The sequence below is a fragment of the Electrophorus electricus genome, chromosome 7 (assembly GCF_041902795.1).
Source record: "Electrophorus electricus isolate QZ-2024a chromosome 7, ASM4190279v1, whole genome shotgun sequence".
In the NCBI taxonomy this organism is placed as follows: domain Eukaryota; kingdom Metazoa; phylum Chordata; class Actinopteri; order Gymnotiformes; family Gymnotidae; genus Electrophorus; species Electrophorus electricus.
This window is the reverse complement of record NC_137503.1, coordinates 7,457,881-7,474,450: the sequence shown is the minus strand read 5'-3', so window position 1 is coordinate 7,474,450 and position 16,570 is coordinate 7,457,881. Positions and strand designations below refer to the sequence as shown.

At 37.9% G+C, this 16,570-nt stretch overlaps 4 protein-coding genes across 12 annotated transcripts in view; 2 read left to right on the top strand and 2 right to left on the bottom strand.

Moving 5' to 3' along the window:
* The window catches only part of herc2 (HECT and RLD domain containing E3 ubiquitin protein ligase 2), a 44,434-nt gene extending 37,839 nt beyond the window's left edge, over positions 1 to 6,595 (bottom strand). Inside the window, exons 1-4 of one of the 2 annotated variants that reach the window (XM_081717113.1) lie at positions 6,485 to 6,595; positions 5,508 to 5,613; positions 1,719 to 1,812; positions 1,442 to 1,576 (exon numbers count right to left, since the gene is read on the bottom strand). In XM_081717113.1, the coding sequence (XP_081573239.1) occupies positions 1,442 to 1,576; positions 1,719 to 1,812; positions 5,508 to 5,579 (301 nt within the window). In that variant the 5' untranslated portion in view covers positions 5,580 to 5,613; positions 6,485 to 6,595. The remainder of the gene's footprint in view (positions 1 to 1,441; positions 1,577 to 1,718; positions 1,813 to 5,507; positions 5,614 to 6,484) is intronic. The other variant, XM_081717114.1, reaches the window with a different exon arrangement.
* A 346-nt stretch (positions 6,596 to 6,941) lies between these two features.
* On the top strand, positions 6,942 to 9,908 carry nipa1 (NIPA magnesium transporter 1). 5 transcript variants are annotated; one of them, XM_081718546.1, is made up of 5 exons: positions 6,942 to 7,191; positions 7,574 to 7,621; positions 7,718 to 7,808; positions 8,050 to 8,210; positions 8,515 to 9,908. In XM_081718546.1, the coding sequence occupies exons 1-5, from the start codon at positions 7,143 to 7,145 to the stop codon at positions 9,015 to 9,017; spliced, it is 852 nt and encodes a 283-aa protein (XP_081574672.1). In that variant the 5' UTR covers positions 6,942 to 7,142; the 3' UTR covers positions 9,018 to 9,908. The 5 variants fall into 5 exon arrangements, with proteins under 5 accessions (XP_081574672.1, XP_081574674.1, XP_081574670.1 ...); XM_081718548.1 differs by having other exon boundaries at positions 6,943 to 7,182; XM_081718544.1 differs by having other exon boundaries at positions 6,947 to 7,191; positions 7,471 to 7,621.
* A 906-nt stretch (positions 9,909 to 10,814) lies between these two features.
* On the top strand, positions 10,815 to 15,203 carry nipa2 (NIPA magnesium transporter 2). Of its 2 annotated transcripts, XM_081717290.1 has the most exons (7): positions 10,815 to 10,960; positions 11,635 to 11,800; positions 11,917 to 12,147; positions 12,693 to 12,749; positions 12,931 to 13,021; positions 13,394 to 13,554; positions 13,975 to 15,203. In XM_081717290.1, the coding sequence occupies exons 2-7, from the start codon at positions 11,743 to 11,745 to the stop codon at positions 14,628 to 14,630; spliced, it is 1,254 nt and encodes a 417-aa protein (XP_081573416.1). In that variant the 5' UTR covers positions 10,815 to 10,960; positions 11,635 to 11,742; the 3' UTR covers positions 14,631 to 15,203. The 2 variants fall into 2 exon arrangements, with proteins under 2 accessions (XP_081573416.1, XP_026861436.1); XM_027005635.3 differs by lacking the exon at positions 11,635 to 11,800.
* cyfip1 (cytoplasmic FMR1 interacting protein 1) overlaps positions 14,955 to 16,570 on the bottom strand; it is a 26,927-nt gene continuing 25,311 nt past the window's right edge. For all 3 annotated transcript variants that reach the window (XM_027005632.3, XM_081717288.1, XM_081717289.1), the window contains one exon: positions 14,955 to 15,783. In XM_027005632.3, the coding sequence (XP_026861433.1) occupies positions 15,619 to 15,783 (165 nt within the window). In that variant the 3' untranslated portion in view covers positions 14,955 to 15,618. The remainder of the gene's footprint in view (positions 15,784 to 16,570) is intronic.

The following is a 16,570-nucleotide window of genomic DNA, read 5'->3' as shown; positions in this document are numbered from 1 at the left end:
TGTGGGAGAGAGAGTCTAGTCAATGTGTACCTTTAATATTTTGCTATCTCAAAACTGTCACTGTTATTAAAAACATCAGCATGACCAAACTTCTGCTACTGTTTCAAAACAGCCAGGTGGTTTCAAAAGGCACGTGCAAACACAATGCAATATCTAAGCCCTAAATATCTAAACTTTCCCATATTACATCATACACAAACAGCATCTCAACACATGCACAGTTTCTGTGCCAAACAGCAAGCCCTCTTAACATCCATGAAGACCTTTAAATCCAACAAAATACTGCCGATGGCTTTACTGCAAACTTGACAAGATTCACAAAACACAGGGTACAAATCCACTGTCTAGAAGCAATCAATTAATTCAATTTAATTTAATTCTGTTTCATATTCAATTTCAATGCAGGCCATAAAAAGGATGGACAAAGGATTTTGCAAGGATAGGCGACAGAACTGTCACCGATACAATTCCCAGTTCCACCATGATATATAAATTAACTTGATCGAGTGAATGCAGTTTACTAGATAGTTCTGAACAGGGGGTTTACAAGCATGTCACATGTAATGTTCTACCGTATGTAGCATATGAAGCAGGCTAGAGAACAGTTCCTTTCCATCAGTATGCTCTTATCGGCACCCACCAGAAGATCAGGGCACTCCACCCAGAGCTGGCTGTTTACACAACGGTAAAAATAACTACCCCTCGCAGACAGTTTGTACAGTCACCCGAGAGCCCCCCCCCCCCCCCCCCCAACACTTCACGTGCCTGATGCCAAAAGCACTTTCTCAATTTCTTCTCATACACACACACAGGCAGAATGTGTTCAGTCTACATGAGAGGCAGGAGGTCACACATGTTGTGACAGCACTGAATGTTGGGCCACATTTAGACATAGCAAATCCATCCGCTCTCCTCCATTGCTCATTAATCCCAAAGGTTGGAAGCACATCAGCTGCAAGCAGGAGTGTGTTAGGGGGAGGGGGTTGCTTAGGTACCCAGTTCCTAAGCAGATAGTGACTGAGGCAAGGCATATGAGGTGGCGGCACTGTTGCCAGGCGAGATCCAACTGCCCATCATACAGGAAAGCACAAAACCTAAGAGAACTCTATCTTTAAACAAGTCTAAACTTATCTGTCCTTCATGGAAGGCACACAATAGCACTTATGTAGGCCTGAAATTAGTGCTGGCATGTCAAAGCAAGTTTTGTTCTTTTGAAACAGTGGTGGAAATGGGTATGGATAAACTCCCACAACTAGAAAGGAATGTCGCATGTGCTTCTTAATTCTGCATAAAGCCAGCAAGGGCCTTGTGAGAAATGAGTGGGATGACCATGCAGAATAACTGTAGGTGGATGCATCCATCAGCATGTTGGGTTCAGCACTCCAAGGGCCAGCCCCTCATATGCGACTACAGAAGGGGATTATTCTACTGCTCTGCCCACCTGGCTGTTTTCCCCAATCCCAGGTCTCAATGATCGAATGATGGACAGGTGATGAAGACATGTCCTCTTCTTCTTTCTTCTCTTTATCGTTGGACTCATCTTTCTTCTGGGCACCAGCACAATCTGCAGAGTCCTCTGAGTGTGGAATTTTTAAGAATCTTGATTTAGTTAACAACTCTAAAATAAAATCTGAAAGAAACTGACAAACATACTTTATATAATAAACAAAAAGGTAATGTGCCTATACCGAGATGGTGACTTTTTTTTTTTTTTTTACCTGGATAGGCAGATTCCTCTCTGTTAAAGACAATTTCCTCATCTTTCACCATTTCATTCCACATCTCACTCAGTCCTTCTGGGGAAAAGGCACGCTGTAACAGCAGAAATACATCAGACTTTATTCACAAATCCAAAGTGCATAATTTTATGGTAAACATTCATCTGAGAACTATTTTAGACCCCTCTATTTAGGACATTAAAGAATATTGTAAAATCAATAAAGTCTTGCAGTTTCAAAAAAGCAGTTATGCCTCGGAGTATGCAGTTTATTTACTGTGAAGAAAACAGTACAGCATGTCATGATAAGATGTTGACTCTTTGGAGGTCATCCTAAGTACTGCAATCATCATATTGCGCAAAACTATTCACCTCGACAGGAACGATGTTAAGAAAATAAGAGAAAAAAAACCTTAAATCTGCTAATATTTTTGAGTGCAATATTTGCAAAACAAATCTCTCCTGTCATAACACAAAAACCAAAACATATCAGAATCTCTCCACAGAAACAATAAACAAGGGTAAGTTTTTTTTTTTCCCCCCATGGGAAGTCATTATGCCTTAATCCGTCACATCATGCTTACTGTTCAGCAGTCTCCAAAAATGTACTGGTGGGTTAAAGTAACATTTATGGAAATATCTTTTTTGAATCAATTTGAAAATCACACTGTTCCCACCTCAATGAGGATGCTGGATGTAGGTGTTATTTTGCCTTGTTAAATTTTTTAATTTAATAGATTTATGAGACTGATGCAAGAAATCACAAAACAACTACCCTACCACTAATAAAATAAACCAATATTGATTATATTAAGCATGCTTTATCGAACTATGGAACAGCCATGAACCTATAACGTAGCACACCAATGACAGCTGAACTTTTGCCAAGCCCTTACATTTCACAAACTAAGACTCAAGCACCATTCCTGACAATAAACACCAATCAACTTAAAAATCTGAAGGGGAAATCAGTGCTCTTGGTTTGTGCTCTGTCTTGGAGCAGTAATAATCTGAGAGCTGTAGTTCACTGAAATAGCTTCTAGTTCAGAAGGGTTTCTCAACCCCATCCTTGGAACCCATTTAAGACATAAGGGGCCAGATTTCTACTCTATCCCAGGTTCCCAACTCAGTTCAACCAAGCAGAATTATGTGTGACCTGGCCAAGAAATCCAAAGTCTGACCAAAAAAAAAAAAACCCTTAAAACCCATGTAAACCTTAAATCTGAATGCACAACTGTTTCAACTTCACAACCATTACCCTGTCCTTAAAATGCAGGATCTTATTTAAACCTATAAGAAGAGACAGAAACAAAACACACAAACAAAACAAACAAACAAACAAACATCATGGTATGTTTGTGCTAACTTCTAAGAAGCAGCAGTCCTTTTGCTTTCAAAATTAAACCAACAAAGTTGGATTGATCACGCATTGTTATTCTTTAGGCTTATGACCCAATCACTTTAACAAGATGGGCTAAACTGATAAAACCCAACACCAGAAACAACTTGACATTAACAGCATAGCACCATGGTAACATTTCCTCATTCATAAATGTGGTGTTGCATTCAATTCAGCTGCCCCGAAATTTGTCTTCATTTTAAGGAAGCAAGTCTTCAGGCATGCGTGTTCACTGAAAAACAGTGATGGGACTGAAAGTGAGAGGTTCACAAAATCCTAAAGACTTGACAATATACAGCATCAGCACTATGGTTTAAAGTATAGTTGTTGTACATTTTTTCCTATACATTTTTTTTTTTTTTTTTTAGTTTCATGAAAGGTCAGTTGTGCAGTGTTTATCATCTCAGCATCATATGACAAGACCAGAAAAAAAAAAAAAGGTTTTCTGATTTCATCCTAAGGAACATAATACGTTTCATTTCATTGATTAAACAGTCATATTGTTACTTGAATTTTTGAATAAAGGAAATAAAGACAGCTTGTAGATGATGGGGACAAAATGATTAATTTCAGAAAATGGTGGTACATAACTCCAGCATCAATCACGCCTATGCATCTGCACGATATATGCAGCTATGGCATTTTGGCTTCATTTGCATATTATGTTAGCAATTCATAATGGAATTCCGTAAGCAAGCAATACGTATTGAATGTACTTTTTTCAGACAATGTTTTGTCACATGCAAATCAACAAAATTCTTCACACACACGCATTTAGCTAATTGACCAAATTTATTTAAAACTCATATTTTGGTCTGTTTGACGTGCAAATTTAGGTGTTAGAGGATGAATTTCTAAACAGATATGGACTGAAAATATAAATTTTGCTGGTCTGCAATGTTTTAGAATTGAAGTCATCGATTCAGAGTAAGCATAATTCACATCTTAGTGAAAGTTAAAAATGCATTAAGCTACATTTTGGCAGTTTTCAGCATCCCATTGTTCACAGGGCTGAAGTCAGTCAGTCATCTGTCCTTTGGCATGGCATCTCATTTACTTCTCAATTTTGAATTGTTTTCACCGAGGTGAATTTAGCACAGAGGTTAAATTGACATCACTTTGCTAATTATTGCCACGGTAACTTTAGCATAGCATCACATAGCAGGATTAGTTCATATATCGCGCCCATTATGTCTTAACATTGACAAGAAGCTAAAATATAACATTTTGATAAGTGACACTGAAGCAGCATCACTCAAGCATTAATAATGAGACCAAGAAACAGGTTCCTGAAGATTCTGGTTTCAAATGTCAACAGGGGAACATGTCATGTTCATGTCAGACAACAAACACCCCCACAGTGGAGCTTCTAATTGGAAGGTTCCCTCTTCATCAACTACACAACCTTGAATTTTACAATTCTGTAAATATTCTGCTGTGTGAGGAACCCACCTAGGTAGATCTGATGATAATTATGGCAGTGGAGCTCTTTGTGCAATATACAATCAAATGTTGGCTAACACAGTTCCAAAAAGGGACAGTGTATTATGGTTACCACTAGATGACTACCAGGAAACCCTTCTAAATCCATCCAGTGCTGTCACTCACATGAGGCAGGCTAACAGAGAGCAATCTAAGGATATAATCCATCAACCACTCTGTGAAAATTAACTTTCCTGATACAATAAACATGAGCTTTTCCTGAAACCACCACCAAACTGAGCAGCTGTAGTCAATGGAAATAAGATGTACCTAGGACAAGAGTAAATATTACCTTAATTACTTTAGTCACTGAACAATTAACCTTCATAATAATCAAAAGCAAGACAAAACAATGAAACTAAAAGCCTAACCTCTAGCATACAGGGAGAAAAATGATAAAATTCATAATGGCAGCAACAGAATACGAGACATTGACCTTGCAAGAATGAACTCAACATCTGTTAAGGAGAGTGGTCATAGACAAGCAAACCATGTGTGGTTTCCTAAATATCTGAAAACAGGGTTAGCATGCTTTTAAAAGTCTACCCTACATCTCTGCAATACTTTTACAACAGAACTAATCTGGTTAGAGTTTGTCTCAGACACAATGCTTAGTTTAAACCCCACAATAGCCTAGACTACCTGATGAGAGGAGACACATGGAAACTGTATCGTCACAAATAACTAACCCTAAAAAAACTGACTGATTATGCATGCTGATGTTATACAATTCCTGAAGTATGTGCTTTGCTAAGCATTTGTACACTTTGTCTGGAAACTTGTTCAAAACTCAGAAATGGAAATGTAGTACAACCGGCTGTGAATGTATAACAGATACTCAGTGAGAAATATAATCAATCAAAAATGCATAATGCTACCCTTGAGTTTTTCAGACATGATGGTGTTTACCTGCAAATCGATCTTCAACCATTTGTCATGGAAACGCAATTGGGCATCCAGGGAGAAAGAAGGTGACAGCATCCTTTCCTTTTTCTGGCTGCAAAAGCAGCCTTCCCTACATTCACATACACGTTTGAGTCAAACCTGCTCTCCATCTCGAGCAAACATTGTAACACACCATGTAGCCTATTTTCATAGCCTTACTCTTTATGCTGTGCAGCTCACATTAGTGACAATATGCCTACTACTAAGAACAGTCTTTGTAATAAATTCATCTATGCTGACAGTACACTACTAAAACTTATCTTCCTAAGACTGGAGATAATTGCCCTTTTAAATTGTTCTTCAGCCTTTTTTCTTTTTTTTTGAAAGAAAGCCAATATTATATTATTACACAAATTAAAAAAAACAATCTGTTATTCCTTAAAAATTGTGGTTTTGCAATCAAAGCCTTGCAGACATAATTAGTCTTAAATATGTAGAGTACCAATAGCCTAAATAGTGTATGGAGCTAGCTAAGGCTAATATGATGGAACTGCCTTTTTTTCTAAATATGTTTCAGCCGGATCCAAGAACAGTGCACATGGTGGAAAATGAAATCTTTGGAACTATGACTAAGAAATAATTTATTAAAATAAACTGGGTGTTGGTATGACCTGGTCGCAAATCCTTGACGTCAAATTAAAATATACCCATAAAACCGATAATTAAACAGATAAATTACTGACCACAATCTGTGGCTTAGCTTTCTTAATTGCATCTGTTTGTTGCTGATGTGTTGCAAATAGCCATTAGTATGTCTGTATCAGTCTGCTAGCTAGCAGCTAAGCTTAGCTATCTTGCTAACCCAGCTGAGAAGATGATATTTCTAAATGCTGACAGTGAGCTTCTCTTTCATACCTTTCAACCTACAGCTCACATTTTGTCAGCAACAACGTTGTCTTTCTCTGCCTAATATTCGTTAGAGCATAATCAGTGCGTTTTACCTCAGTACTTCTCTTATTGTATTTCTATATCTTCGGGTCCCCTCACCAGCTCTGCTGCAGTTTAATGTCGGCCATGTTGTGTAATGATTGACATCATTCGCAGCCAAACAAATCCAGCTTGAAAACAAGGTTCTACGTCAGCCGTTTTTTATCTTATAGGGCGGAGCAATGAAGTAGCCAATTAGATATTTCTCCTGAAAAACGCAATAACAATACTACTACTACTATTAATAATAATAATAATAATAATAATAATAATAATAATAATAATAACTTTATTAATACAAATAATACTCATTATCATCATCATCATCATCATCATAACAAGAAGTAGAAGATAGATAGATAGATAGATAGATAGATAGATAGATAGATAGATAGATAGATAGATAGATAGATAGATAGATAGATAGATAGATTCAAGTAAGGGTCACTGATTATGGTCAATGTTTTCTTCACGTATACAACGTCACCTGCTGGCAGAATATGAACTAGTTCCTCGTTTTTGTTTTTTTACGCGTTTTAACGCGATTTGTGCATTGCACCATTATTGTCAACAGCTCGTTTATGAATCTAAAAGCGCAGGTTAAAGTAAAGTAGCTGTAGCTTTTTCCCATACGTGTCTAGACCAACTTCCGGGTTTTTCAAACTCTTGGTCATGCTATCACGACTGTGGGGTGGTCATCGCTTGTCTTATGGTCTGCATTGTATGTTTGCTGCCTACTCTGTGTTGAGATAGATTTGAAATAATTTGTTGTTAGTTTCGATTTCAAATAAACATACGTAACTACATGACAAAATAGTAACTTATGGAGGACGCGTCTATGCCAGTTGTTGGCGTTGTAATAGCGATTGTGTCTAGTTTTATCAATGGATCAACGTTTGTGCTCCAGAAAAAGGGAATACTTCGTGCTCGTATATCAGGTAGCAAGCTGTTTTTTTTTAAGATTGTAGTTTGTTGCAGAATTATTTTTCTTGTTTTATAGACGTTGACGAATTGCACATGACAGTTGAAGCGCTTTCTTTCACAAAACTGAATGGTCGAATGTTGGATGTTGGACTCACACTTGGGTGTTGTACCGGTTACAGGTAGGACGTACCTGTCCGACTGTTTGTGGTGGTGTGGAACACTTGCAAGTAAGTGAAACTCTCTGTCCACTTTATTGACTGTACCTGCTTCCTTACGGTTGTGGGGTTTTAATGACTGCATTAAAACATTTCCATCCTCAATAGTGATAGTGGGCCAGATAGGCAACTTCTTGGCCCACAATACAGCACCAGCAATACTGGTAACTCCTCTTGGAGCTTTGGGTGTTCTGTCTGGGTGAGTTACCAATGATCTTTAAAAATACTCCGATTTCAAATCAATTCTTGTTTTTAGGCTGTAAAAGTGGTAAACACTGACCAAATTAAATTAGCCCTGTAAAAAAGTATATTGTTGTTAAATAAATTATATAACAGTATTGAGTATATTTTACATTTAAAAAAATCATGACTCCATACAAGCCACACTAATTACTGTCCAATATTTATTCTCTGATGATGATGTTTAATTTGCAATCCAGAGCTATCCTGGCCTCCTGCTTACTACAGGAACATCTGAATATCCTCGGAAAACTTGGATCTGTGTTGTGTTGCTGTGGGTCAGTTGTGCTCATCATTCATTCACCAAAGTCTGAGAGTGTAGCATCAAGAACTGAATTAGAGGAGCGACTTCTCGACCCAAGTATGAACATACATCCTGCTATTACTTAGGTTGTAATTAATTTAAAGTAATTTTCATGGCCCTCCTCACAAGGTTTGGGCAATTGATATTTGACTTGTAAGCACCTACTTATGATCTGAATCTAAACTGCATGAACAGTGCAGATGTGGATGTGCCAGGACTTGTAAAGAAGCAAGGTTAACATGTTTTCATTTAGTAGATGTTCTTTTCTGTTGTAGTTGTGGCTCTGATGTAGTTTTGTTGCAGTTGTGGCTCTTGACTGTTCCTGACTGAGGAGCAACTTATCCTATTCTTTATGTTACAGTGTTCCTGAGCTACATTGCATTGGTTGTCCTGTTGCTGGCTGTACTGATTGGCTGGCTCTCTCCAGCTTTTGGACAGTCCAACATCATGGTGTACGTGAGCATCTGTTCCCTCCTGGGGAGTTTCACTGTGCCCAGCTGCAAAGGTCTAGGACTGGCTGCAAAGGAGGCTTTCAGTAACTTCAGTACAGATAACAGAGCCCTATACCTCTTTTTGTGCTTGCTGGGAATTCTCATCGTCAGCATTCTCATCCAATTTGCTTTCATCAACAAAGCCTTGGAGAGTTTTAGCTCCAACATGTTTGAGGCCATTTATTATGTAGTATTCACATCCTCAGTGATCATAGCCTCTGCCATTCTTTTTAGAGAGTGGGAAACATTAAGCATTTTTGACTGTTTGGGTATTCTGAGTGGATTCATCACAGTTTCAGCGGGTGTTACCTTGTTGAATATATCACAGGGTGCTGTGCTCATGTGGAGTCCAGCTAAAGTTAAAAAAGAGTAATTAACATTTTATTTATTCATATAATTAGAGTTTGTGCAAACATCCTATAGTGTTCATTTGTTTACTCATAAAAACAGTCAAGAACTAGACCTCAGATAAACTCCTATTTATTTTGTAATTCATGATTGCTAAATTCTACTTGAAAACTATCTGCCCTAAAGAAGGTTCAGTAGGATTTACTTTATTAATGCTTATTTATATATTATAACAATGTAAATATTTATAGCTTGTTTTTTATTGTTCATTCTGTTTTAATAAATTGTTATAATTATTTACTCAGAAGAAAAGTTCCTGGGCTGTGTGTAAAAACTAGTACTGTTCACTGCATGCTCAGTTTACACTATTCAGCATACTTTTGAGACATAGTTATTCAGTACACACATAATAGCAAACTTACTGCAACCATAACCACAACTCGCTAACTAGTTGTAACCTGTTTAAGTACATTTATATTTATTTTATTTAGAAAACACATTTAAAACCACAGTTGTTGACCAATATACTGTACAAAGTGAACAGTTTTACTGAAGGTACAATAGACAACACATAGATCCAACAGAATCAGTCATATTGTCTACCCTCTTTACATAAATATTATAAAAAATACTAACATAAAAGTATGGTTTAAATCTTGACATGAAAGCAGTAAATGAGGGGACACAGCTAATGTTTTGTGATATTCTGTTTCACTGTCTCAGCACAGAAATTGCAAAGACATGGTCACCTTTGAGCTTTAGCTGAGATTGTGGAACAGTCAAAATAATCTGAAGACTTCAACAACCTGGGTCCCAAGGGGGGAAGAAATTAGTCATATAGGAAAGGGTTTTGCATTATGAACTTTAAAAAATAAAATTGCTTTGCATCCTGTAATGGACAGGGAGCAAGGCTAAAACCAGAGTGATGAGGTCTCTTTTCTTGGTTCTTGTGAACAGTCTAGCAGCTGCATTTTCTACTAACTAAACAAGCAAATAAAGACCTATTAACATCTAAATACAATTAATTGCAGTAATCTAAGTAAGATGAGGGAAAAGCATGAAAAACATTGTAAATCTTGAAAAGCAAATGACAATTTTAGAAAGCCGCTTCGTGACGGAGACCATCACTCTCCAAAGGGGAGGATGGTGTGACAGATTGTCACTTAGGAAGTTTAAAATGGGTACTTAGCTACTAAGGCAGGAAGCTGGCTCTTTGGTTCACATTTGTCTCATGTCAGACCTGGGATTGAGCACTGAGTAGGGTGGCTGCCTTCAGCCTTTGTTACACACTTACTGATATTAGTTGTTTTACAGTTGTGAGGTGTCATGCAATTTTTAGTATCAAAAAACACTCACTGGGTGGATCAGGTAATTAAAAAAAAAGAACTCCCTACATGTTTCTGAAGTAAGTAAATAAAAAGTGAACATGAATGATGTAAACTTTAGCTCAAATAACTTTAAAAGGCATCATGGACCATACAACATGCTTATACAGGCACTACACATATCCAACCATAAAAATACTAGCTAGCTAGCTAGCTATGTTATATATTTTATACAAAAGCAAAAAGGTTATTTATTACTAACGGAACACCATAAAGTTTTATCAGGGTTCTATTAATCTCAGTAACCTTAACGATGAAAATTATATCCCCTTATTACTTATTCTTAAATAATTACTTATTATTGAACGCAAAAGAACATTCACAGGCCGTATGAACATACCCAAGGCAACAAAGGACAATTTTCATTAAATCTGTAATAAGACAAAGACCTATCAGCCTTTACATGCGCAGATATGCGCAGATAGTTGTACACAGTCGCCCTCTCACAGTGTAGGTGGGTTTGGAAGGTTAACTAGCTAGGAGCCGTTGTCCGTTCTTAGCTGCGACGAGCGGACTAAAATCCTTAACAATGACACTTTTGCCGTCTGGACTGTTTTCGTGTTGACCAGTGGAAAATAAGAAGGTAATTGATCTTGTATGTGAACATATAAACGTACGGAGGTGGTTTCGCGTCCCTGTCAGTCGAGTAAGCATGTCGCTAGCCGGCTAGGAAACTAGCTGGCTGGATCACTCTTTGGGCTTGGAGGACGGGTTCTCTAGCTAGTTAGATAGCTAGATAACTAACCTTCTATTAGATGAAATTGCAATATCTCAATATCTCATATTGAGCGGGCTAGCTAGTTGTCCATCCGCTATAGTGATTAACAGAAAAGAGAAATATTTGCTACCAATTATTCTACTTAGCGCTAGCTAGCTACCATTGGCTAATATGGATAATTTCTTTGCATGTCGCCTGGTTTAACTATTTTACTACTCATCTCACCTCTGAACTGTCAAAGAATATGCAGTTAACGCTTCCATACTGTGCTTGCAGACATCCTTGAAGTTTTGCTTAAGATGCCCGTGTTTATAATTTGAACTTGAAATTAAATTTATGACTACCGACCTAAGATAGCTAGAATAGTTAGCATAAATACTGAATAACATGAACATGTAATTGCATATTAGACATTAGATCAGGATTAATTTCTCAAGACTCTTGCATTTAGTTTTGGAGGTGTTAAGTAGTTGTAAGCGTGATTGCTAGTAGCATGTCACGTCAGTGTTCTTTGTTCACGCTTATCTGTCTACATGCAGAATGTCAAGCAATCCTGTAATACCTAAGTAGACTATAGCCAGAGTCACTTCCTGAACTCCTCAGATCATCGACTGCTGATCATTAATGGGTGTCCTGTTTGGTTTGATATGAACGAAACACTAGACTATGCCAAATGCCTTGTTTGTAAAGCTTCTTCTCGAAATGGTAAGTGTTTTTTGGTGTCTGTTTGACAGTCAGCAAAGCGAATTGGTCAAAACTGGCATGATTATTCTTCGGTTAAATTACATTACCTACTCACTCATTTCTTGCATATCTTCCAGGTACTTTATTTGGACAAGACTGCTATACAGGAAAGTATCTTCAGTGCGTGGTCCTCAATGTGACGGACCGAAACTTCGAATCCAGTTACGCTATGGGTCAAGACCGGGGAAAATACGATTTTTACATCGGTCTTGGTTTGGCTATTAGCTCCAGTATATTCATTGGAGGAAGTTTTATACTTAAGAAAAAGGGACTCTTACGACTTGCCAGGAAGGGCTCTATGCGAGCAGGTAACATACATATTTATTTCTAGCGTCTTAGACTAATGTTAAGTCATTCTACTGCAGCACACCCGTTTTCTGTCAGAGAGGTTTAACAGGTTAAGTGTGTCGAGGTATTTCATGAAACACTCCTTTGGCTTGTAGGTCAGAGGTGCATTGATTTTCTGGACTGAGATTTTGGCTCATTTGTGAATATCATAGTACAGTTCACATGTAATCACTTGGCCAGAACTTAATTTTTTATGTTATGTAAGAAACAATAACTGTTCGTGTTGTGCCTCACAGGTACATGGTGCCAAGATAGCAAGAGGAAATTGCCCTTGCATTCTATTGCCTCACTAAATAGTTCAACGTCAACAAAAGCATCATTGACACACAAACTTTATTACCATCAAATGTTTTAATACATGAGTGCCAGCTTTGTAATATGTTTAATAGATTTTCAAGCTAATCTATGCATGATGAAACTTACCTTTATAAAGAGTTTGCAGTGAAAATATAATTGTTGCATCTTGCATTACAAGCAGGATATGCATTATAACTTTTTTCCACAGGTCAAGGTGGTCATGCATACCTAAAAGAATGGCTGTGGTGGGCTGGTTTATTATCAAGTATGTGTCTATTTTACTATAATTTGTTTAGATTTAGTTTTTTAATCTGCATTTTAACAATAGTTTTCTTTAGTAATAAAGACTGAAACACTGAGTGATGGTCTGTTAAGGTGACCTAAAAGCATACTAATCTCACTGGTTAGAGGGTTGTAGTAAAAGCTGAAATTCACTCATTTCACAGTGGGAGCTGGTGAAGGTGCAAATTTTGCAGCATATGCTTTCGCTCCGGCCACCCTGGTTACTCCTCTTGGGGCTCTCAGTGTACTTGTGAGGTATGCCTCTCCATGGATGTGCTTCACAGACTGACATTAATACTGTTATATAGACTAATAACTGAATATTCAAATTAAATGAAGATGAAATTCCTAAAAAATAATAATAATAAGATGCACTGTTAGAAGTGGGTACGTACTGGTAAAACATGAGTGGAGAACGAAAAAAAGGTTTGCATACGTCTGCATATGTATACGTTGGCTAAAAGGATATCTAGTAGAAGGCTTGATAAACTTGCATGTACAAAGTAATGAGCAAAACCAATAACTCCTTAATCCCTTTGCAATGTTATAACTTGTAGCTTTATACATGTTGACTTCTACATGCTAAAACTCATGCTTATTGTAAGATGAAAATGGTTGTTCTTGCAGTGCAGTCCTTTCATCCTACTTCTTGGTGGAGAGATTAAACTTGCATGGCAAACTGGGCTGTCTGCTCAGTATCTTGGGCTCCACCACCATGGTAATACATGCACCACAGGAGGAGGAGATCGACAGCCTGGAAGATATGTCCAAGAAACTGGTCGACCCAGGTACATTGCCTTCCTTAAGTTCTACACTGTGACAACCTGACTGTAAAATCCTGTTGCAAAACATTCCTCTTGACCCTACAGAAAGGCTCAGCATCATCTTCATACAAAATTTAACTCCATCATTTGTATGTAGAGTTCAACTGAGGAAACTGTAATGGCATTATAAGAGTATCATGGTGGCTCTATTTGAAACAAGATTGTTTTGTGTACCACATTGTAAAAACATTGACATTTACTGAACAAGAACAGTATTTATCATAAAGATGTTGGCCTCATTTTTCTATAAACTGAACAGTATTGCATGGATAGTGATGTCAATCAAAAACCACTAATACTTTTGTACTCCACAGTGATGTCAAGAAGCTGCTGTTCTAATGCATGTATGGTAGTGTGTTACTAATTTCTATCATTTCTCTCCAGGCTTTGCGGTCTTTGCAACATTCGTCATCATCGTAGCTCTCATTTTCATCTTTGTGGTTGGTCCACGCCATGGACAGACCAACATCCTGGTCTACATAACTATCTGCTCGGTGATCGGTGCCCTGTCAGTATCTTGTGTAAAGGGCTTGGGCATCGCTATCAAAGAAGCCATTGCCGGAAAGCCGGTACTGGGAAACCCTTTGGCCTGGTTGCTGCTCCTGAGCCTGGTGGCTTGTGTTAGTACACAGATTAACTACCTGAACAAAGCACTGGACATCTTTAACACCTCACTAGTCACTCCCATTTACTACGTGTTTTTTACCACTTCTGTGCTTACCTGCTCTGCCATTTTGTTCAAAGAGTGGGAACACATGGGCTATGATGACATCATCGGTACACTGACTGGCTTTGTTACAATTATAGTGGGCATCTTCCTGCTGCACGCTTTTAAGGATGTTAATGTCAGTCTGGCTACACTGGCTGTTTCCATCAGAAAGGAGGAACACAATGGTCCTACGTCCAATGGAGTGGCAGGCCATAGCCATTGCTCTTATGAATTACTGGACAATGAGATCACAGGGGATTCTGAGGCCAGGGAGATGGGCTTAGTTTTTGACAGTGTCTCCAGAAGAAATGGAAGTACTGCAGCTTCTTAGGGCCAAAAAGGAACAGGGTTTGGAGCAGCTAATCCAATCCAATAGTGTTCTGTTCTGCTGTGTGGACATTCAGCACCTCACCTCACCCTTGACAAACTAAGGCAATCGCAGGCAAAAAAGTGACTGATGGACCAGCTGATTGTATGGGTGTTTTTTCCCCCTTTCTGCCTTACTTTCATGGTTGAACTTTCATGGTGTAAGGCTTCATCTAAATCCTCATTCCTCTGATTTCCTTTCTACAAAGTATACTGATCAGTCATGTTCTTTTTAATAAAGCAACCTTATGTATCTGAATAAGGTACAGTCATACTGAATTAACAAAAGTCAGATTTGTTACATATTTATTGAATTAAAATCAGATTACAGTTATTCCAATACAAAAAGCAAATGTTTAACAGGAGTAAAAACAATATTAAACCTTATTTTAAGAATATAAGCCTCATGCATGCAGTCATTCCAACATCAAACAGGAAACAAAACAGATCTCTCACCGCAGCAAAATGTTTAAATAATCTCTTAAATCCCACTTGGCCACTTCCCCACACTTGGCTATAAATTTTAATGAGTATAAAATGAGAAAATGAATACCGTTCCAGATGACAAGAAGATGATAAGTCATTCATTTTAATAAGGCACATTTTGTGTGTACAAAAAAACAATTTGCAAGGAAGTCTTAAACTGGGCCACAAGTCCAAAATCTCTGGACTTGTCTTACCAAAGAAAAGGTCTTGCTCAAAATCAATATTGCAATCACTGATTGCCTCAGAAGCATGCTGCTTGGCTAATCACTAGCTAATTTACTGGCTCTATGGACACTAGAAAAAAACTGAATGTAATGGTGAATGTGGTCCTAAGAACAAAACTGGTCAAGGTCCTCTACCGTCCACTGCACTGTTTTGCTGGTGCTTTGCTACCACCCATATATCTAACCTGCAAGAGTCTTGCTAAGGTACAATTAAATCTAGAATTGGTTAAAAGTGTAGTGATCTCAGTTGCTAGCCAGCGATTGATGTATTGGTGGCTGGAAGCAGCGGACATGCTCCACTGGCATGTTCTCTCCATCCCCAGACTTCAGATACTTGTTCAGAATGGCAAAAATCTCATCATTCAGAATTTGGAACTTGCGGATACGGTCGACCATTTTCTTTAATGGCTGAAAAGGGAAAGGAACAGGTGCTAAAGCTGAACAGTGACAGGCAGCAAAGAGCAAGAACTGCTGACAAGACCCAAGCATGAAAGGGCAGAATGCACAACTTAGTTATTACACTTCCCATTACACACATTGAGTCACGAGCAAGAACTTAAATGACTAAGTTTTAAGCAAGCAGATACATATTTCTATATTTTTCCATGGTGTAACAGGCTTTCCCTGCTACTAAATTAAGGCCAAAGAGTTTTTTCTTTGTATTTTTAAAAACACACTAATGTACAGTATTGCAATTTTTTTTTTTCCTCTAGGCTTTCTCTGCTGCTGTATAAATATGCAGGTATCTATATCAGAGCAAGCACACTGATGCTTTAAAGTGGCTCCTGTAGGCTGCCTGCCACCTCTACAATGTCTGTGTCAGGGGTCAGTGCATTCTCTCAGGTTCTATGTTCCAACTTTGGCTATTTAAACTGAAATTTGTCATTTCAAACTGTAACCAATATGGGCCTTAGTCAGAACTTTCACTGAGGTATCCTAATTTATGAGGTAGGCAAGGCACTGAGGTGAGTAATATACTGTCCACTAGGTTATAGGCTATTGTAGCACCTTTATGTACAAGGACAAAAGTTAATTACTACCATTACCTTCATTAAAACCATTTCATGTGAGGAGAAGTTTTGGAAGCCACAACAATGTAAATAATAATAAAGTAAGAATAATGATAATTTAGAATTAGCTTATTTATGATTTAAAGCAAACTGTTTAACACTATCGATCTCTTACAGAAAGCAGT